At 53.3% G+C, this 22,911-nt stretch overlaps 1 protein-coding gene across 1 annotated transcript; it reads left to right on the top strand.

Annotated features, from left to right (window-relative positions):
• Positions 1 to 1,841: 1,841 nt before the first annotated feature.
• Positions 1,842 to 22,907, top strand: LOC308354296 (uncharacterized protein; the record flags this gene model as incomplete). Its single annotated transcript, XM_080821625.1, has 5 exons — positions 1,842 to 2,191; positions 16,241 to 16,349; positions 18,066 to 18,224; positions 20,557 to 21,813; positions 22,902 to 22,907. The coding sequence occupies 5 exons, from the start codon at positions 1,842 to 1,844 to the stop codon at positions 22,905 to 22,907; spliced, it is 1,881 nt and encodes a 626-aa protein (XP_080677751.1).
• Positions 22,908 to 22,911: the final 4 nt, after the last annotated feature.

Here is a 22,911-nt window from a genome sequence, read left to right as displayed (position 1 = left end):
CACGGGACTGTTCTCCAGTTTATCAGGACACACACACACGCACACACACACTCACACACACACAGTTTTCTGAGAATAGTAGGGATGATAGGAGCCCAAAAGGGGAGAGGCCGGGGTATGGCACTCAGCCATCAGGAGCTAGGCAGAAGCAGTCACCTAGTGTGCAGTGAGGTGCGGTGCACTGGGGGTCCCTGAGTCCTGGGCTGTCTGTAGATCATGACTGGAATGTGGCATCCCCAGGGATGAAAGAGATGGGCCACCAACAAGGGTCCTACCCAAAAAAGAAGTTAAGGATAATCAGGAGGCTTAAGTTAGTTGCCCCAATAAAATGTCACAAGCCAGGGACGCCTGGGAGTCTCAGTGGTTTAAGCCTCTGCCTTTGGCTCAGGTCATGATCTCAGGGTCCTGGGATTGAGTCCTGAGACAGGCTCCCCACTCAGCCTGCTTCCCCCTTTCCCTCCGCCCTAACCCCACCCCTGCTTCTGTTCGTGCTCTCTCTCCCTCAAATAGATAAAATCTTTAAAAACAAAACAAAACAAAACAAAAAATGTATCATAATCCATCGCTTGGCCATTTTGTGGATCCAAAATTGACCAGCTGAAGATGAGGCCAGGTCTCCAGGAGGAGAAATTGACCACCCCAGGACAGATGCACATGCCCATGGTTCCTTAGTCTGTGTCCCCATGGACCTGCTTCCTCCTGGACTGTCCAAGCCAAATGGGGCTAATTTCCATGGGGGGCCTTGGTAAGAGGGCCTTCCCTTTCTTATCCTGTCTTGCCCCTGGGGAGCAAAGCCTGGAGACCAGTAGGCAAATGCTCAGTCGGGGAACAAAATGACACTTACAAGACTTACCCTAAATCACAGCGCAGGCAGAGCAATACTTGGTCTTTCGGGTGAATTTTTCAGCACCACATTTCCCAGGGGAATAAGCAGACATGCCAGGGGCCCTCGGGACCCAGTGCCCTTCAAGTCAACATAAACAGCATTGCAGATGGAGGCTGACGGAAACTTGGAGTCATTTCTACGTGTCCACCCCACCGCATAGGACCAAGCGCCATGGAAAGATATACAAGATTAACAGGACAGCAAAACGCCAGGAGGCTGATTTTAGGGCCAGGAGGTGGGTTCACGTTTCATTATCCAAAGGAAACTGTTTCCACGAACTTCCAATAAAATGCTGAATCTTAGTCCCCAGAAGGAAGGGAGTACCTTGAGAGTGTCTTGCTGTGTCAGCAGGAGGGATGGAAAAGTAACAACGTGTTCTTCTGGTTAAAATGTTTCTAAAGAGAAGCAGTATGCCTTGTTTGAATGGAATGACCCTGGCTTTAGGAATCAGAAAGATCTAGATCGGAGTCCCTTGCTAGCTGTGTGGATGTTCTTAACCTGTCGACGTCCTTACTTTTCTCCTGGGCAGCGGACACGGTACTTTTTATAGTGTCCTGTTTGCCGCAGCATTTACGACTGTGCCCTCTGGAGCCAGCACTGCCTGGGTTCGAATCCCGTTTTCCCACCACTTTGGGCCAGTTGGTTGACCTTTCTGTGCCTCAGTCCATGTCCCGTCGGTGAAACAAGAGTGGGGAAACCCTTACCTCGAGCAGGGTTGTCAGGAATAGTGAATGAGGTCAGTATAAAGCCCTCAGGTGGGGGTATCTGGCGGGTGACACATGTTTTCAAGCATTGATTGTTTACCAAGAGACACCAGAACTGGCTCAAGTTATTTTTTCCCCCGGGTCCAGCTGGAAGGCAGAGCCGTACTCCCCTCCTCCCCCTAACCGCCGCGGCCTCTGGTTATAAGTGTGGGTCAGAGCCGGGAGTGTGCGGCCTGTCGGGGACAGGGATGATGGGTGAGAATGTGCTGTCCCCTCCCCTGCTCTGCGCCACCAAATATGTCCATGCTGTCCGATGCCTGGTCGGCAGCCACCCCAGGCTGCCGTCTCCTGGCCAGACCTGGGGCTCACCGGCTAATTTTAGAAATGACTTGTCGGCTCAGCTGCTGCCGTCACATTGGCGCAGAGGGAGGGTGTGGGGAGGACGGGGAGGAGCAGTCAGGGAAGGGGATGTGTGTGAGGGTGTTCCTGACATTTCTCCTTCGCCCCCGCTGTCCGGGCTTGGTGGGGTCTCTGCGCTGCCCCCGGGGGAGATCTCTCAGGCCGCTGTGTTTCCCGTGACCCGTGGCCTTGCACGGAGAAGGTACTGTGGGATGAGTTTTTACGAGGGGCACCTTGGGAGCTGACGGGCATAATTTTCCAGAATGTGCTTTTGGGGGACTGGGGCAGCACGCGTTGGGACCTGCGGTCTGCCGTCTTGGGGCCTCTCTGGCTGGACGGCCTCCGACAGCCCCTACGGCCGGCTTAGAAAACAAAGTGTCTTAAGTGGCAGGATTTTTTTAGAACAAAATACTGGGGTGAGCAGACACTTCTGAGGCTCCCCCTTGTCTGTTGGGCCCCAGCCATCAGACAAAACTACGTTTAGAGTCCTACATCCCCTCCAGGGTGTAACCTCAGCCCCGCCACGTTCGCGGTTCCTATTTTCCCCTCCCCTACCAGTGGTTTCTGCTTCACAGGTTGTCAGTTTATGGTCAGGCAGCCGACTCTTCCTGGGGCCAAGCTCCCCACCCTGGTGAGGACAAGTCTTCATGGTGGTGGCCTTTTATTTTCAATAAGCATGCGCATGGTGGGGGAGGGGCGCGCTGGTTGGAAGACAAAGCTTGGGTTTCAGGCGGTGCTGACTTGTCCGAGGACCTGCTTTATCTGGCCTGTCCAGGGGGGCCGGGACCTCCGGGCCTCGGGGCCTCGGTGCAGGGTTTCTGCTAGAGGCGGCTGGGGGGATAAAGTCCAGTCTGGCCCTAAGCTGGCAGAGGCCTGGGCTCCCATCCCACAGGGTCTGGAAGTGTGGGCTGTTCCTTTCTCTTTGTGGCTGGCCAGGAAGATGCCCTTTTCAAGAACCCAGCTCACGGAGGGGCCCACGCGAGCTTCCCGTGTCCGACATGGTGGTAGTTTCTTGCGTCTTGTTTTTGCTGCTGACCCGAGCTGTGTTCTCCCGTCTCTCGGTGATAGGTCCAGGGTGGGCTTGGGGAAGACCTGGGTCGAGTAGGCTATGGATGAGTTCTCGAATATGACAGAAAGAGGAGGCCTGGGGGTGGGGAGAGAAGGAGGAAGAGCAAAAGCAGAGTCTCTCAGTCTCCTGACTTCTGAGGGGCTGCCTGTCCCCAGTGAGTGAGTATTTGGGGCCACCTGCACACAGGCCTGGTCACCTTGAGTCGCCCAGTTTGGGCTCTGCTGACTCGGTGACCTCAGACAAGTCACTCCCCAGCTTTGGTGTCCCCTTCCAAACCTGAGAATGTTGGGTGGCCCTATCATGGAGCTGTGTTCCGGGACCCAACCTCTGGAGCAGCATTTCTCCAAGTGTGGGCCGTCAGCCTTCGCTGGGGGCCTTCCAAAGCGCAGATTCCCGAGCTCGCCTGAGACCTATGGAACAGTCTTGGGGACAGGAGCCCAGAAACCCACAGATTTCATACCTCAGAGGAGGCTCTGGGACCCACTGAAGCTGGAGACCCGCCTTTGCTCAGGCGCGAGCTGAGAAAACCTAGAGGAGGCTGCTCAGGCCTCATTCTTGCAAAATATCCGAAGGCCAGTGGCACCCAGGGGAGAAAGACTGAGCCCTACTGGTGGCATTTCAGGATGAGAACAGAAGGCCACAAAGCGAAGAGACTTCCTGGCGCTTCCAGAGAATGAGAACCGGTTGTTTCTACTGGGCCACGATGAGACAGCCCTTCGGTGGGGCCTGGCTTACTTGGTAGTTAGAAACAACTGTCTGAATGGTCATTTTGTCTCTCTCTTTAAAAAAAAAAAATATTTATTTAGTTTAGAGAATGGAGTGGGGGCCAGGGAAGGCATGAGCAGGAGGCACAAAGGGAGAGGGAGAAAGAATCTCAAGCAGATGCCGCACTGGGCACAGAGCCCGACGTGGGGCTCGATCTCATGACCCTGAGATCACGCACAACCTGAGCTGAAACCAAGAGCAGGACACTTCACCCACTGCGCCACCCAGGCACCCCTGAACGGTGCCTCTTAAGCAGGTGGTTGGTCGCTGTGGTGTATGGCCTTTCCTTGATTTTCTTTTAATTTTACATTTTAACTCCAGTTCGTTAACACGCCATGCGATATTAATTCCTGTTAATTTTTTTCATTAATGAACTTTATTTTCTAGAGCCATTTCAGGTCCGCAGCAAAATTGGGGGACAGGTACAGAGATTTCCCATATACCTCGTGTCCCCACACATGGATAGCCTCTCCCCACTCTCCACATCCCACGCCCGAGTAGGACAACTGACCCAATGGGTGAGCCTGCAGGGACACACCGTCGTCCCCCGGAGTCCATAGTTGACGTCGGGGCTCATTCTCGGTGGCGGACATTCTAGGTGTTTGGACAGATGGCAAAATGGACCCATCCTCGCCGCTGCACACAGAGGGCCTTCCCTGGCCCCCATGCTGCATCCGCTCACCCCTTGCTCCTCCCAACCCTGTGCAACCACGGATCTTTTTACTCTCATCATAGTGGTGCTTTCTTCCAGAATGTCGTATACTTGGAATCAGACAGCAGTGGGGCCCTTACAGACTGTGTGCTTTCACTTAATGACATGTGTTTACAGTTTCTCCGTGTCTCTTCGTGGTACCCTTGTACCGTGTGAAACTGTGTGAAATGGAATGGTTTGAGAAAGGGAAAAAGTGAGCTTGAGACAAGGGGAGGGCCCCTGGGTGCTGTCAGACCCAATCTGGTCTGTGGCACAGAGAGGGGAAGCAACTTGCTCAAGGACACACAGATTTGCAGTGTCAGCAGTGGCTTTAGAACAGCCAGTCCCTGCCCTCAAGGCTGGCACTGGGGACCAGCCTAGGGCTCCTCATTTTGGGACTAAGAGCCTTATTTCCCCTATTATGTCTGCCCCCAAAGCCTTCTCCCTCAGTATCATCCAAGCCTCAAAGGAAAGGATTAAATCGTATGTCTTAAGTCAACAGAGACCAACAAATACGATCTTTATTCACCAAACAATGTCTTTGGGATGAGAGCTCACGGGACGGTGGGCATTGCATTACTACCAAGGCAGATATCTGTCTGTTTGTCTCTCTCTCTCTCTCTCTCACACACACACACACACACACACACACACAGAGACACACAGACCCATCAGTCAGTCTGAAGGATCCAAGGGCACCGTCAGCTTCATCTGAATCACCTTCCCCTGGACAGGACTCCCCCAGCTCCGTGATTTTCCTTTCCTGCCCTGCTTCCCACTGAGCCTCTCCCAAATGCTTCATTCCCTTTAAGAATTACAGTCTCTGGCAATGAAGAAAGGATCCCCCAGAATTTGCAATGTGGGTTCACCAAATACCTGGCCAATACCCACGCTCAGGGAAACAGGAATTTCGAGGGCCGGGGTCCCAAGGGAATTTTTCTTGGCCCATAAAAGACTGAACGCATTTTCAGCTGTTTCGTGGGTACCAGCTGGGGCTTGAGTTTCAATTTCATGGAGGGCAACCGGATTAGCTGTTGAGTTGAGAGAGCAAGCGAGTGAGAGAGAGAGAGAAAGAGAGAGACGCACTTGCTCAATGGGATTAAATGTCTCATCAGTGCTGGATATCCCTGTGAGTTTGTGCATGAGTTATCAGCCCCATTTTACAGATCATGAAGTGGGATTTTGAGGTTTAAGTACCCCCAACGTCATGCAGAATGAAATGAAACTGGGACTCTGCTGTTCCGCTGGAGACTGTATCTTCGGTCTACTGTAATAAAGAACGGGAGCTTTGCTAGTAAATTGCGCCATACTGTTTCACACGGACAGGTAACAAAGCCCATTCACACTCATGACCTCAGGGGTATAGCTCAGGGGTAGAGCATTTGACTGCACACTCATGACCTCACTGGATCCACTGATAAACCTTTGGAAGGGGCTCCTTCAGTGTCAGTTTTTCTGATGAGGAAATTGAGAATCAGAGAGGTTTTGTGACTGCCCAAGGGCACAGAGCTACTAAGTGGTGATGGATCCAGGAATTTCTTCTCTTTTTTTTTTTCTATTATCATTCTTTGCTATTTATTATTCAAACCAAGACTATTTGCCCTTGTTTCCAAACCCTGAATGCTTCTCTCTGTTCAATAGGGACTTTTTAGAGAAGGGTGTCTCAACCAACCCACTATTGACATTTGGGTCTGGATGATTCTTTGTCGTGTGTGGTGCGGGGTGGGAGGGCTGTCCTGTAGGATGTTTAGAAACATCCCTGGCCTCTCCCTGGTGGATACCCCTAGCAACCCCCCCCCCCACATTCTAGCTGTGACATCCAAAAATGTCTTCAGGCATTGCCAAACGTCCACTGATGGGCACAATCACACCTACTGAAAACCACTGATCCAATCTAGTGTGATCCAATAAAGCTTCTGCAAGGATAGAAATATCCTGTACCTGTCCTGTCCACTATGGTAGCTGCTGGCCAACTGTGGCTATTGAGCATTTGAAATATGGCCAGTGTGACCTGGAAGGTGATGTTTTCTTTGGAGTTCCTTTTCAATCATTTCAGTCATTTAAATCACGTGTGGCTAGGGGCTGCTCTATTTGACAGCCTAGCTCCAGAGGGCAACATAGCAGGGGTAGGAAGATAGCCCATCAATGGGGCATTGGACCCTACAAGCAGTCAGGGGAGCCCCCCACTCCCCCGGCAGAAGTGTGACCAGCTTCTTGCTTCACTGCAGCCAGCAGAACACCAGATGGCAAATGGCAAATACTTGGCAGACCTACCAACCCTAGCCCTTCCTGTGCTCACGGCAGGCATTACTGGTCGATCACCACATGCCTTTCTGCTAGTGCAGGATCATTCTCAATGTAACACTCCAGATTTGCCCAGCTGCAAATCTGCTGGTGCTGGCATGAAGGAGAGACATTGTTGGCTGTCCCTGCATGAGGTCAGGAGGCCGGTCTGTAAGGTCCAGCATCTCATCAGGCTATATGGTGGCTGGCAAGGGCATGGGGCCTGCCTAGGTCAGTCGGCCAACCACAGATATGGAGAGGGGAGTGGTGATGTGCTGGAGGGACCCAGACTTTTCTCTGTTCATTTCAACACTCACTACTTGATTTGTGGGTCGAGGCAAGGGGTCAAGGGGCGGGTGGGTACTGGCTTGTCAGCCCCTGAGGTGCAGAGCTTTTGCAGAATTTAATGGACCTGGGTGCCATATCCAGATGACCAAAATATATTTCTTATAAATATTTGGTTTTTCTTCATAGTTCAGAGCTCACAGCTCTGAAACTATTGGAATTCCTTAAGTCTTGAGAGTGATAAAGGTGGCTTTTGTTAATGCTAACACCATGATTTTTGAAAACTACCTAAGGATGGGGGTTGGTGGCTGGTGGAGACAATCATGGGATTAGAGGATTGGAACCTACCCCTGACCTCTGAGGCAGGAGAGGGGTGAGAGACTGAGTTCAATCACCAATGGCCCATGATTTCATCCATTGTACCTGTGTAACAAAGTCTCCATAAAACCCCAAAAGGATAGTGTTTGGAGAACTCCTGGTTGATGAACATATGGAAATTTGGGGAGAGTGGTGCCCCCTGGTTCAGGCCTGGGGCCCCCCACCCTTTCCCCATCTCCTGCCCTGAGTATCTCTTCCATCCTGACTTCTATCCCTTCATAATAAATGGGTGATTTGGGGAGCAAAAATTTCTCTGAGTTCTGAGCTGTTCTGGCAAATGTATCAGAGCCAAGATGGGGGTCATGGGAAATTCTGTTTTGTTTTTAATTATTTATTTATTTATTTGACAGAGAGAGAGATCACAAGTAGGCAGAGAGAGATGAGGAAGCAGGCTCCCCGCCAAGCAGAGAGCCCGATGTGGGGCTTGATCCCAGGACCCTGAGATCATGACCTGAGCCGAAGGCAGCGGCTTAATCCACTGAGCCACCCAGGTGCCCAGGTCATGGGAACTTCTGATTTATAGCCAGAGATGGTCAGAAACACAGGTGACAACTTGGGTTCAGGACTGGTGTCCGAAGTGGAGGGTGGTCTTGTGGGACTGAGCCCTTTACCTGCAGAATGTCAAACTGTCTCCAGTAGATGGTGTCAGAATTGAGTTGAATGGAGTTGACTCTTAATCACCCTGCTGGTGTTGAGAACAGCTTGGTGTTGTGTGGGGAACGCTCCCTGTAATTGGAATTGGGGCCAGGAACCTGAAAGACTGGGGACAATGGGGGATAGGGATACTGGGAACGTCACGGCTCACAGGTGTACAGAGCATCCAGTAATCCCACCACCTTGTGAAATGGACAAGAAAGGCTGGCGCCCCCATTTGACAGGTGGCGTGACTGCAGCCCTAAGAGAGTCCACGGAAGGCAGGTGAGGCCTGAGGTTAGCTGTGAGACCTCCAAAGGGGAGGTGAGCCCACCAAGGGACAGGAGGTCCGCTGTGTTCACCCCAGCCAGCCTTTGTGAATGGAAGTGTCCACTCTGTTGCAGAGAACCATCTAGAAAACTTCCAGGGGACAGTGGCCAGCGTTCTGAAGTTTCTGGGACCGTGAGAAATTTCTTACCTGAGAAATGGCTGAAGGCTTCAGATGAGAAAATTGGGGGCAGACCCCATACGGGTCCCATGGAAAACCTTATCTGCCACACCAGAGAAGAGAACCAGGGCCCGCATGTGGCTGTTCTGACAAGGCAGCTCTGTGGGTAGAAGGAAAAGGTGGCAGATCCCAGGGAACAGGGAGATGAGGACCCCTGTTGTGTGCCAGGATTGGAGAAGGTAGGTTCTATGGCCTCTGAGGGCTTTGCAGCTCTGGTTTCAAAGAAGAAAAGCAAAATGAGAGCAGACCCCAAATATCTTACTTAGTAATGAGCTCCCCATCACTGGGTATGACCAAGAAAGGATTCATTGATTTTCCATCCAGGAGATTCCCTGTGAGCAGGGCTGGTCCTCTGAGGCTCTCTGACCGTGGGCAGTGGGCAGGGCATTGCATTCTCCACCCCCCGCTTCCCTATCTTCTCCACCAATGCCTCCCCTGCTGTTCCTTCCCTCCCTTCCTCTTCACTCTCTCTATTTCCTACTGCTAACCTCCCTTTTTTCTCATTCATCACCTCCCCTACCCTCTCTTCTCATCTTCTAGGATAATGAGCTACTTGCTAGATGTGGGTTTCCCTTGCTCTGATGAGGGGAGGGTGTCTCTGTGTTGGGCAAAGTCTCTTTTCATTACTACGTGGCTCTGTGGCCATCAAACTCTAGGTCTGGGTGAGCTTGGCTGCATCATGCATGAATCAAGAGAGTCACTTTGTCCCTTAAGCCTACAGCTGGCAAATAGGTAGCAATGGTGTCTAATTCCCTCCTTCCATGCCCGCGACAGACATTAATAATCAATCAGAGCATTCTCTTCCACTGAGCCCAGATAAAAGCTCAGAGTCCTTCCCATATAACACCCCAGGATGCAACTAACCATCTGTCAGAATTAATGCATGAGTTGAAACCTACTTGCCCCCTGGCTGTATTGGCTAGGGTCCCACGGCGACAGCATACCCAGCTAGTAATGTGGAGAGACTTTTTAATGAAGGAACTCTTCCAAGAGGTGTGTGCAGGGTTAAGGAAACCAACGAAGCAGGGGATAAGTGGTGGTGGGTTGCCAGCATTGGGCCAGTTGCAAGGCAGAGACAGTTAATAGAGGAGCTTGGGGGCTAATGGCGGTCTGTCCCTGAAGAGGGACCGCTCCAAGGGGCTTATGGCTGTAGATGGAGAAACACAGCCTTTGCCAAAACTGGGGCCTGAGATGGAGGAAGCAGGATAGGTAGGGCAATAAAGACCCTACCTCTAGTCCCTCCCATATGCAGGTCTCCTTCCAGAGCCTTCCGTTGACCAAATTCAACAGGAAACCAGAGAGCCAGGGAGCCCTGGGGTCTGCAACCCTAGTGGCCAGCACCCGGAGCACAGGGCAGGCTAAAGAAGGAAGCGGAATGTTAGGAAGCCCAGATAGAAGAACCAAGCCTCCACTCTTCCCTTCCCCAGCAACCTGCATAGACTCGGGGCCCTTCCATCCGGGGAATGGCCCCAGACCTGGCTGCCTGGGAAGAAGGGATGAGGAAAGAGAGCCTGTGGGGGTCCTCAGAAAACTTGTGGTATGAATGTTGGAACTTGGACCTCCTCCTTCCCGATTTGGCCAGGACCAAATCCAGCTCTCTGCCTGGTTTAAAAAATGAAGTTGCATTGAAATGGCCACGCCCCTTCATTTACATATCACCCAGGACTGCTTCTGGGGTGCAAAGGCAGAGCTGAGTGGTTGCAAGGGAGACCCTGTGGCCTCAGTGCTTGACCAGCTTCCTATCTGGCCCTTTATGGGAACCTTTGCGGACCTCGCCCAAGCACAGCCTGCTGGACTAGCAACAGGAGGAGCTCTTCTCTCCTTCTGGACTGAAGAGGCCTGGGGGTAGGTGATTGGGTGGGGGAGATGCCACCAGGCTAGGACAGGAGAGGGGACTTCGGGAGGGCACCTTCGAGGGAGGGAGGCAGCCAGCCCGTGGGCACCCAGCAAGGAGAGCTGAGAGCCAAGAGCCGAGAGCGCAGGTGCCCTCTGATCTCTGCCACTGGGTGATTCCCATGAACTCGGGCCCACCTGGAAGCCAGAAGGTGGAAGGGGTGGAGGATGGGTCTGAAGGGGTGAATGGATGATACCCAGCTTGGGGCACCTTCCTCTGCCCCCCACCCTGGCCCGCCCCTACTGGCTGGAAGCAAGGCACTTGCCCTCCCTCTGATATGGGGTCGCTCACAAAACCCACCTCAGAACAGGGTGCTTTGTGGGAGTCGTGACATGACCACTCACATTCTCAGCACAGAGCCGTGCCCAGATCTTCGTGGGGGCCTGTCATCAGTGGTCTAGCTTTTGTTGCCTCCCTTCCAGGGTCTAAGGGCTGAGATCTCAGGGTTGAGCAGAAGGAGCAGGTTAGCCAACGAGGTCATCCCATTCCTTCCTGTGTGACCTTGAATCCCCTTGTTCCTCAAACTACGACAGACCCAGCGCTGTGACTAACACCCAACAGATACTGACCAAATAGAGCATACCCCCAGCTACCTAAGGATGTACCTTCTTGAACCAACTTCCTGGGATTACCCAACCTAGGTAGGTTCCCCAACCTAGGGGACCTCCAAGCCCCAACCTGGTGGCCCCAGATTGGCCCTTGATTCTCACCACCAGCCTGGGGCTGAGATGGGAGCAGAGCGTGGGTGGGAGGCATGGGACGTCTCAGGGAGGGGAAGGGACTCAGCTTGACCTTTTTGCTGGGTGACCCTGGGCAAGTGCCTTTGCCTCTCTGAGTCACTGTTTGCTCTATGGGAGGATGCCAACCACATGGTGCTGTTGTGGGAATGAACATGATAATGACTTTTAAAATAAATAAATTCTAGTTCCAGTAGGAATTGAAGGGGAACTGGGGGCAATTTGGGTATAACGATCTATCTCATTGCTAGGCATGTAGTAGCTTCTCCCTCAATGCTGGAGAATTATCCTGGGCTGGGTTCTCCAGGCCAGCCTTGACCCATGGAATCAAATAAAAATGAAAAATATGATTGAGGGCAGTTACTGGTGATTAAGAACATGCTCAGTATATAGGTGTCCTCCTCTTGTTTTAAGGCTGAGAAAAATGAGGCTTGGAGAATTTCCTGGGTTCCCCCAGGGTAGTGGTGATGGCAGGACACGAACTTGGGCCATGATAACATGCGGCTGCCCCCTGTGCCACCCCTCCCCCCACCATGGATACAGACAGCACAGGAGGATGTCAGAAATCCACATCACAGTCTTGTTGCCAAGGTCCTCCTCTGTCCCTTCTCAGCCACACTCCTCATCATTACCTGTTCCTGAGTTCCTACATTCACTCAACAAACATTTGCTGAGAGCTAAGTACGTGCCAGGCACTGTCCTAGGCACTGGACCCACATAAGAGGACACAACAGTTGGAAATTCTGGTCCTCATAGGGCCATGTTCTGCAGGGTGAGTCAGAAACTAAACAACAACAAAAAATCTATAGCATGATGGACACTGGTAAATTAGCCATAAATTGCAGTGGTGGGGTGGGGCACGGGGGGAGAACAGGATAAAATGATGGGTAATCTTGGGGTAGGGTAGGGGTACGGTGGGAGGGATGGGAGTTATGCCTTCATTTAAACAGTCAAGGCAGGATCAGTGACAGGATGACTCTGAGCAAAGACTTACCATGTGGAAGGAAAAGCATCTGGAACCAAGGGAACAGAATGCGCAAAGGCCCTGAGGTGGGAACCTGTGTAGAAGGTGCCTGCAAGAGGTCAATGTCACTGCTGAGGAGGAGCAATAGGCAGAGGCAATAGGGCAGATGGTTGTGGGGGCCTCCTGAGCCTCTATAAAGACTTGGGGGTTTGTTCTTTGAGAGAGGGGAAGTCACTGGAGGGCTGACCTCTGTGTTAGGACTGGACATTTGGGGGGTGAGAGGGAAAGCCTTGAGGGTCTCCTGGGGCCCCTCGGATCCAGCAGGCATTCATGAAAAACTATGTCAAGCTGTCCCTGGCTTTGGGGATCACCTTTCCTTTCCCCAGCCTCCCCCACTCCTAAGGGGTGACTGAAGACGTTATACCATGGCTTCTGAGCGTCTGGGGCTTCCTCATCGCTTTAAACGGCAGCTGATGGGGCAGGTGTGAGTTTTAGGCCTGGAAGGGAACATGGTGATAAGAACACTTACTTAAATTAAGGCTTGACAAAGCCTCCCCAGTGGCATTGGCTCCCGGCCCTGGGTCACTGGGACTGGCCTGGTGCCTCCGAGGGGCCAGACGTGGGGAGTGATGGCCCCACGCGGAGCTCCCTCTTGTTGTCCCCCTGTGCTGCCCTGGGCTGAGGACAGCCCACACTGACAGCCAGGATTCTCCCTGGAGCCTTGAAGCTGAGGGTGATCCTTGGGAAGCAGCCACTGGGCCGGCCAGGCCTGGGCTGGATGGGAAGGGGAGGGGACAGTGGACAGGGTATCTACCTCACGTCAGGGCTATTCATAACCTGGGCTCTACAACCCAGGCACGCAGCAGAGCGGACTCTGGCTGTGAGTCACTTGGGGGCCTCCCTAGGGTCCCCCCATCCCCAGGGATCTCACCTTACGTGCACTCTCCAGCTTCCTCTGTCTCTGCGAGCTGGGGAGTCCACAAGGTGGGGAGTTTTTCCTCAAGGCAAAGACTTGGCTCTTTGCACTGGGACATGTTCCCAGGGTCTCCTCATTGGTTCATGACCTCATCAGAGCTGAAATGTCCCTTCTTGGATCTTTGGATCTTGGGATTTCCTCTTGCCCAGGCCCCTCATGGGTGTGTGTTTGTGTGTTGGGGGGGGGGGTCTCAGCCAGTCCTGTGCTGGTAAACATTTAATGGGCAGCTCCTGGAACCAAAGCCCTGATCTGACGCATTTGCCAGTTTCTGGGACATAAACCCTCCCAGAGCCAACTTCTTAGCGGTTAAGGTGACGTCACAGATTGTGGAGTTGGAAAGAAGTGGCCTTAGTGGGCTCCCAGGAGCTGGTGGGAGCTGGTGGGAGCTGCCCCCAGCCCAACCCGTCCCTGCCCCCATGGGGTCTGCCTCTCCAGCTTCCAAGATAAGTAGTGGGCGGGATCCTTGAACTCTGTGCAAAGCCATCGTACAGATAAGTCACTGAAAGCAGCTACTTGAAGGCCAGCCAGGGCTTTGGAAACTCTGGGATGATGAGAAGGGGGGACATCTTCCAGCATGGGGCTGGGAGGGGTCAGGGAGGGACACCACTCCGAAGGCAAGCCCAGCACGAAGTGAGAATAGTCAGAAGGAGGAGGGGGAGAAGACACCCATCCCTTCGTTCATGACCACTTCCACCAAGATCTTGGCGTATTTCCCCCTGCTCCTCGCTTTCCGTGGAGTGTCTTGGGTTTTGCCCGTTTTGGATGGTTTCGTGTGCATGATGTTGGGCTCTGCCTTCTGATCTCCATCTGACGATGTGAGCACCTTCCAGGGTTTCCGTGCACGCTTCCCGAACAAGCCTTACACGCTGCAGGTGGGGTGGCCCACCGGGCAACTGCTTGGGAAAACAGCCTGGCAGGTCCTTAAAGAGTCAAACACAACGTGACCCACCCACGGCTTAGCAACGCCATGCCATGCCCGGTGATCTCCTTAAGAGAAATGGAAGCCTATGGCACATGAGGTTTATGGGACTGCTCGTGGCAGCGCTATTTGTCATGACCCCATAAAAAAGATGCAAGCTATGTGCACAATGGAACGCCAGTTAGCAACAGAGAGGAGTAAAGTGCTCTGATACACAGGCACGCGGATGAGCCCCAAATGTGGTCTGCAGGGGCACCTGGGTGGCTCAGTCATTAAGTGTCTGCCTTTGGCTCAGGTCATGATCCCAGGATCCTGGAATCGAGCCTCGAATGTGGATCCCTGCTCAGTGGGGAGCCTGTTCCTCCCTCTCCCACTCCCCCTGCTTGTGTTTCCTCTCTCACTGTCTCTCTCTGTCAAATAAATACAAAAGATCTTAAAAAAAAAAAAAAAAAGGACGAGCTGCAAAGTTGGAGAAGCCAGACACAAAGAAGACCGCAGATGCTCGGATCCCATTTATAGCCAATGTCCAGAAAAGGGCAACCGATAACAACGGACAGAGATTTTGGGGTAGTCCTGCACTAAGGGAGGGTATAGCTATAGTGGGGGCAAATGGTCTGGAAGGGTCTCCTTGGGGTAATGGGATTGTGGTCTCGGCTGCAAAACTCTGTAAGCTCGTATATTTATGAATGAGCGGATCTTAACAGCTGACCTTAGAAATGACTGCTCCGTGGATCTGTTGCAAGATGCTTCCTATGTACCCTTCTCGATGGATTCGCTGCACTCCTTCAAGTTAGATGGGCTGGGATTTATTTGGCCTTCTCTAGTTAGTGCACACCGGGGTTGTGTCTCTGGTTTGGGTGTTATGAGGGACCCAGGGATGAAAGTTTCTGCTTTAGATTCCCTTCCTCAATCTTGTTTTCCAGAAGAGGTCTTTCTCCGTCAAAAGTTATGAACGTTTATCAAGACTCTCAATATGATGCTGGGGGTGTGTGGGCGGGGGTTGAGTTGGGGAGTTCTTTTCTAATTTTTTGGGGGGTACATTGGGAACGTTGACAATAAATGAGCTCCCTTTGTAAACAAAAAAAAAAAAAAAAAGGCTCTTGGTATGATGCTAACCATGCTAAATTGTTTCCCCCCAAAGCATGGGGCCAATTGATAGTTTGGATGCCTGCCTTTTCCTAATGCTTATAGTCAGATTGTGATACCACCTGCTTCCTCACAAAAGAGGAACATGCTATTCTATGGTATCAAAGTTAGGACAGTGGTTCTCCTCTGGGGGACAGTAACTTAAGAAGGGGCATGAGGCAAGGTCAGGGGGACTGGAATGTTTTGTTTATTTTTAATTTTTTTTTTTTTTTTTTTTTTTTTTTTTTTTTAGAGAGAGAGTGCCTTTGAGCAGAGGTGAAGGGTGGAGTGGGGAGGGAGGGGGGAGAAGAGGGAGAGAGAGAATCTCAAGCAGACACTCCCTCTCGCTGAGCACAGTGTAGGGCTTGATCTCATGAGCCGTGAGATCATGACTTGAGTCCAAACCAGGCGTCGGGACACTTAACCAACTGAGCCAGCCAAGCACCCCTGTTCTGTTATTTTTGAATTGAAATGGGATTTCCCTCCAGGGGATTAATTGTACAGGTGGGTGAATTTTTACGTGGCATGCACTCATGGGGCCCCCTCCCAGATCAAGATATAGAACACTTCCATCCCCCCAGGACATTCCCTTGTGTCCCTTTCCAGGCCAAAGCTAATGACTCCTCCGACCTTCATCACCATAGATTAGATCTGCCTGATCTTGTAAATAAAATGATAGTTTTTATTCTCCATCAGGATGCTGGTTACATAGATATGGTCTTTGGGTAAGAGCTGCTGAGCTGTGTACTTCTGTGTTTTCTGACATATATTATGTCTCAATGACAAGTCAAAGTGTGGGATCAAGGGGAAAAGGATTTGGGGGTGCTGTTCACTTAGCCGCCGGCAGCCTCCATGGTGACTGGGGTCCTCCCAGTGGGCTGTGCCCAGCTGCGTGACCTTGGTTCGTGGTGCTGGTGGGGGTGGGAGGAGGGCTATGTCCAAGAGCTAACCTGTATCTCTCTTCTCTCCCCCACCCTCACCTGTGTCTCCATCTGTCTCATGTGCTGTGTGTGTGTCCATAAAGCCACATTTTGTGCTGTCCGGCCGAGAGCTCCGTGTCATCCCATCTCAGCCCTGACATCGCCTCAGCATGGCCATCTCATCACGCCTCGCCCTGTGGGAGCAGAAGGAAAGTAACGTTCAGGGCTCAGGCTACAGCCTTGGGTCCGACTGCCAAGTCAGAGGACAAGTCAGAGCATGGGTGGCCCAGGCTGCCCCCTCCCGCGTCAGCGGGGAATCTGGCATCCAGCCCCTCCCTGTGACATGTTCCAGGCACCCCCCTCCATTCCCCTTGGCCAGCTCTAGTTAGCCATGGCTTCTCCAACCCAGTTCATGAACTCCTTGAACTCCTCCCATGACTGCCCAGTCTCTTCCGGTTCCTCGGTAGGCGGGCGGGGAATGAGGGTAGACCAGCTGTCCTGTCTGGATCATCATGGCGGCTTCCACAAGTACTGGGCTTGTGTGGGCGGCGGGGGGAAGACAGAGGTGTTGGCTGCCAGACTTCTGCTGTGGGGATGGGTTTCTGTGGTCCCTGCCTTCTGTCACCACGGAGAACTGGAAACGGGCCCTTCTTTCCCGTTATTCTTCTCCCCTTCGTCTCTTCTCACAAGATACCGTAAAGGGCTGTCTCTTTCTCTGGTGCCTGCCATTTCCCTCACCGCACATCCCACCCTCGTGTACAATTTGATGTGTTGGAGCCCGAGGGGTGGGGTGGTGGAGAAGTTCTCTCTGGCTGCCTCCTGATTGCCTTTGCCCCTCCCAGACTGCTCTGGGTGCAGCGTGGAGAACAGCACAGCAGGAAGCAGAGGCCGACACCCGCTGAGGGCGCCTTGAGCTTCACTCTGTCTTATGACATGGCTTTCAGTCCCTGTTGAAGGGAGAGGCATGGGGTCTGTGGGAGCCCAGCCTCACATGCTCCCTGCTTCTCTCCCCCTGGATAGAGGTCTGCATCAACCAGCCTCAACCCCTGGCCTCTGCTTTGTCTCCTGGTCTTTCCTGTCCCCTCTGGATTCCCCTCCTATCAGGTGGGCTGCAGAGACCAAGTCTTTGCCAGCCACATAGGAGGACCTTGATATGGACCTTATTTTAACCAGTGTGTGGCTCTACCATAGAGGGCCCTGCAGATTTTTTGCCCCCTCCTGGGCGGTCACAGTGATGCCAGTTAAAGGTACAGCCCAGTTGGCTGGAGCAGATCCCATTGTCTCAGTCCCCATGTCGTTGCAATCCACGCAGGAGACTCAGTGACACGTCAACTCCAGCCGGCTTGGGCTGAGGCCGTGTTTCTGGTGTAAAATGCCAGCATCCAGCCTGTCAGCTTTAGGAGCCAGTGCTGGGGAGCCCCTGGCGGTCTGGGTCCTGGTGTAAGGACCCTCAAGAAGCCACAGCCCTGGGTCTGGAATGGTTATAAACCATTCCTTACCCTCCCACCTTCCTGGTGTGCCGTAGGTGATCAATCTGGTATTTTAACTGCAAGCTGAGGTGGGGAGTGTGCCTGGTTTCCTGGGGTCTGCCCCCTTTTGGAAAATGGAAAAGTTCCTTACAGACCGGGTCCTCCCTAAGTCTGGTCCAAGCCAAGGAAGGGAACTGATGGGCCAAACTCACATGAGGAAATTCGGTCTGGGCAGAAATCACAAGGACAAGGTGACCTCTGCTGCTCATGCGTTCCATTTCCATGCGCTGTCTCAAGGCATCCTAGAGCCATGCCCAATCCCATCTGCTTCATACACGTGCTTGGTCATGTATGTCCCCCTTGGCTCCCTCCTGGGCTCCACTGTCAACTTCTCAAAGGTCTGCTTGCTCCCACTGGTTCACTCACTGAGCTTTTTCCTTCTTTGCTTCTTCAAACACAGATTCGGGAGGAGGACAAGAGCCCTCCACCGTCTTCGCCCCCTCCCCTTTTCTCTGTCATCCCAGGGGGCTTCATTAAGCAACTGGTCCGGGAGACTGAGAAAGAGTCCAAGGAAGCAAGGCTGAGGAAAGAGGCAGCACTTGCCTCTCCAGAACAAGAGGTAAGTGCCCCCCACCCTGGGGAAGGGGACTGGATGCCAGGGTGCCAGTCAACTCCCACCGTCCTGTCCTATGAGCCTCCCAAGTCAGCCGCCATCTTGCCTTTGCTTCTGTTCTCCCCACTTGGAGGAATGTCCTTTCTTCAGCTGATCTACTGAACTCCTATGCTTCCTTCAAAACCCAGCTCAAATAGTACATCTCTGGAAAGCTCTGCTATTGCCTTCCTTCCTCCGATTCCCACAGTACCCTCTGATCTGCCTTAATTGTGGTTGGCATGGTTACATATATGGATCCCCTCCTGTAGAATTTGGCCCAGAGGGAGAGCTCAACAAATGGTTGTTTAAAGACTGAATGAAGGCTATGAGCTGATGTGCAACTGTGGGGATCTTTTTACCCCTACTTTTGCAGAGAGAGGAAGCTTGATGTTAGCTAAGGATGCGGAGCTGGCTTACTTTACATGGACAAGATCCTGAGTGACTGGTTATGTTCAGTTGTTGGTTATAGGTGTGTTGGTTGTTAAAATATGGAAACCTCTCCATACCAGGGGGCAAACAAGCATGACCCCAGCTGAGCCACCCAGGCCCTCCAGCCTGCCCCTCCCCTGAGTCCCTCGGAAGGGCCATATGCCAGTCATTAGAGGGTTAATGCTTGGCACAGCAGGGACCTCGGTACTCAGCTGCAGCTGGCATCATTTTTGATTGGTCCGTGTCCGCTAAATCCCCTAATTATTCTGAACAGTGCTGCAGAATGGAAGCTGTCGTAGGACAAGATACAGCCCCTGTACTTTAAGGACTTGCAAGTTCAACCCTGATGGTAGCCAGTGCTGCCTCCCTCCCTTCCCTCCCTAGCCAAGGAACCCTGGGCAGGATGATAAGGCTGGACACCAGGCAGTTGGGCTTGGGTATATCACTGTCGGACAGACGGGGCATCTCGTGTCTCTCCAGCACCCCCTTAGGATGGAGCAAATACTGCAGTGATTAGGCTGAACGTTCTGGTGGCCCTGGGGGCTGGAGCTGGCTTGGGCCCAGTGACCAGCCTGGCTCTGCCTCCCACCCCCGTTCAGCTGTTGTGAGCCTGTCCAGCCCCCCACGTGCCCGCACCTGTCCAATGACAATGGCTTTCCTGCCTCCAAGAGGCTCTCCGGCAGCTGAACGGCAGCAACTGTTGAAATATCCCTGCCAAGGCTTTTGGGGGCAGATTACAGGGAGGATGGGCTCTGTCCCCACCCCTGCCTGAGCCGGGCAGAAGTGGGGCCAAAGTCAACCTCCAGAGACTGTGGTTAGGTCGTGAGCGTGTGCTGTTTATTACTAGATGGGGTTCACTTTGCCGCTCACGGGCTCCTTGAGCTCCTTGAGCTCCCTTGAGCTCCTCTGCACAATGGGGTAGATGGGACTACACCCACTTCTCAGAGGCGGGGACTGAGGTTTAGAGAGGTCAAGCAACTTGCTCAAGGTCATGAGGCCAGATAGAGGCCGAGCCAGGACAGGAGTCTGCGTGTTCTCTGCTCGGGCTAGCTGCCTCGGGAAGGGCCAATCTAGAGAGCAAGGTGACTGGTGTGGCCACAGAGGCCTGGGTAGGCAAGTGTCCCACAAGGCTGCGGGCCGTGCTCGCGTCATGGGGCACAAGTGAAGAAGCAGAGCTGAGCACAGGATGGGGACAAACTGTCACCCCAGGGCCAAGCCAGAGACTCAGAACCAGGATGCAGAATGGACAAGCCTCAGACCACAGCAGGTGTCCGGACTGTGGGCCAAAACATTCCTGGGGCTGGAGTTCATGTGTCTGCGAGGCTGTGAGCCCTGACTGGCTTTTGCCAATTTAATTTTCTTGTCCTAAGCGGTAGCTAACTGGATCCTCTCCTTACCCTAGCAGACCTGGTGCCCCACCCAGCACAAGGTCCTCATGTAATCCTTGCAAGGAGCCATCAGACTCTGTCCCCAGTTTGCAGGGAGGTGAAACGAAGCTCAGAGAGCTGACTTGGTTTTCTGAAGGCCAGGCAGCCACGGAGAGACGGGGAGAGGCTGGAAACACCCTGGGGCAGAAAGAGACCCATAGCGAATGTCCGGAGAGCTGGGTTCTAGGTCCCACCACCCTGTGTGGTCAAGGCTTCGCTTTCCTCATCTGTAAAATGGACGTGTGTGAGTTGCCTCTTGGCCTCAGTGTTTCTGGGGGCACCACCTCCCCCGCAGAGTGGACTGGAAGTTTGGATGACTAACAAAATCCAAAGGAGGAGAGTCCATGAGTGGGATTGAGGGAGGGTAAGGTTGCTTATCTTGTTTGGCTCAAATCCTGCAGGTCAGCAAGGAGCTAAGTGTGCTTGTGGCCTCTCTCTCCTAGACCCCAGATATTTCCACTAGCCAACCCAAGAGCAGGTCCAACAGTGGCACCAAATCTGGAAACCAGCAAATTAGCCAAGGCAACCAGTCAAGCTCTCCGCAGAACTCCAACATTCTGGCCAAGGAGAGCGAGGGGGCCAGCCCCACAGACCCTGTGCCAATGACCAGCATCAATGGCGAGAAGCCTCAGGAATCAGGGGGGACACCGGCCAAAAAACCCCTGCCCTTCAAGAGAGGTGTGCGGAGGGGTGATGTGCTGCTGATGGTCGCCAAGCTGGACCCGGACTCAGCCAAGCCGGAGCAGCGGACGCAGGCCCCTGATGCTCCTACCTGCAAGACTGCACCCTCAGCCACAGACCCTGGAGGGGAAAAAAAGGGAGGGACTCTCGGAACTCCTCGTGGTCCCCAGACTGGTACTAAGGACACAGCCCCAAAGGCTGAGAAGACTCAGACTGAGGGTGTTGGGGACCCAGGAAAGGTGCTACCAACTAAACAAGGTGCAGGGAAGAAAGGGGGTGGGGTCCCCCAGACCAAAGGGCTGAAAGGGGGCGAGGTCCAGGAGAGAGAGGGGCCATGCGAAGGGGAGAGGCAGGAGACAGCAGAGAAAGGGCGAGGGGACGCCCCAAACAAGATGGCAAAGGGAAATCTCTCCAAGGAGGGGGGTGAAGGGAAGGGGGCTGGGGCCCAAATCCAGGTGAGAAAGTGGGGAGTTTCCCTGGGCAGAAGGAACAAGTGGGACGGTCCCCAGAGTAAGAAGGACAAAGAAGGTATGCTCCCAAGAAAGCCAGAGAAGACAGAGGAACCACAGAGCAAGGAGGACAGAGTGAGCCAAGGGCAGGGGCAGCTAGGGAAGGTGGGGGGAGCTCCCCGACAGGTAGAGAAAGCGGGGGAGCCTCAGAGTGTGCCTGGGAAGGCAGCGGAGCCCCAGGCTAAGGTAGGCAAGAAAGGGCAACCTCAGGGTGAATCTGGAGAGGCAGGTAAAGCTGGGGGGAAGACAGAGAAGGGCCGTACAGCCCCCGAGGAGGTGGGTCCAGGCGGAGAGACCCCAGCGCCTGCTGGGAAGGAGGGCCAGCTGGAAAGCAGAGAGCAGAAAGCTGGGGAATCCTGCATGGGAGCAGATGATGGGGCCGAGGCCCTGGAGATGGAGCCGGAAGGCCCCAGACTATCTGCTCTGGAGGGCCAGGCAGAAAAGCCTCAGACTCAGAAGGAGAGTGAAGAGGGGCCAGACCGGCCGGAGGGGAACAAAGACTCGGACCAGGTGAGGGACCCTCCAGAGAGAGAGGGATGGGAATGACCTGCCCCTGGGGGTGAATAAGGCAGGATAGGAGACGGACAGGGAATTGGAGAGGGATGGCTCACTGAAGGAGAGGGCATAGCACTTCCTCTTCGATACGCTTCGATATACTTCGATACGCTGGGGTCTGGAGGCCCCCACTACCCCTGTCCTGGAAGAAGCGTGAAGGAGGTCCCAAGGGTGGGAGATGTCCTCTCATGGTGTCACACGGTATTACTCAAACTTGGGGTTGTGCAAATTGTAGAGTGCTCAAAATGCAGATCCCCGGGTCCCGCCTCAGAACCTCCATTCAAAAGGCTAGGGGTAGGGCCAAGGCATTTCCCTGCAAATAAACAGCCCCCTCCCTGCTCTCCCTTGGGGAAATTCTGATTTCAGTGGTCCCAGATCACACAGTGAGAAACTCCCATGTAAAGGGTTCTCTGCTGACTTGGTGTTGGGGGGTGGGGCGGGCAGTGTCCTCTTGGTCTGATTTATGTGATCTTTGCTCTCAGGCTTCCGAGGACAGATGGTACGAGGCAGAGAAAGTCTGGCTGGTTCAGAAGGATGGATTTACTCTTGGTAATCAGGGGTGTTAGCACCTAAGTAGGGGAGGGTCTAAGTATTTTCTTCTCATGCCCCCTCCGCTGCTAGTCATATTTGCTAAATCACAGTTTGGGGGGAGGGTGGGTGCGGGAAGGGAGGGGCAAGGAGCAACCGAGTCTAGGGTAGGAGTCTGTGGCTTTTGGATTGGGAAGAGTTGAGTGTCATTTGACTCACGCAGCTGATATTCCAAAGGCAATTGCCCCTCGGGAATTCATTATTTAATGAAGTCATTAATGCCCTGAGCATTGTTTGGCTCCTCTAGGGTTCCTTGAGACAATGAGGCATAGTGCAAATGATCAAAGAGATTTCACCTCACGAGCCTGCTTTTGTCAATTCGTTGACAAACTCTACTGAGAAGCAATTATGCGTCCCTGTCAGAACACAGCTCTGCAGAGTGATTGATTAGTGATGTCTGCCATGGACCCTGGAAGGGGAAGTAGCAGCCTGTATGGCATTGTCTCCTCTTCCAGGTCTAGATAC

Source organism: Martes martes (genome assembly GCF_963455335.1).
Source record: "Martes martes genome assembly, chromosome: 13".
Classification (NCBI taxonomy): domain Eukaryota; kingdom Metazoa; phylum Chordata; class Mammalia; order Carnivora; family Mustelidae; genus Martes; species Martes martes.
This window is presented reverse-complemented; position numbering and strand designations above follow the sequence as displayed.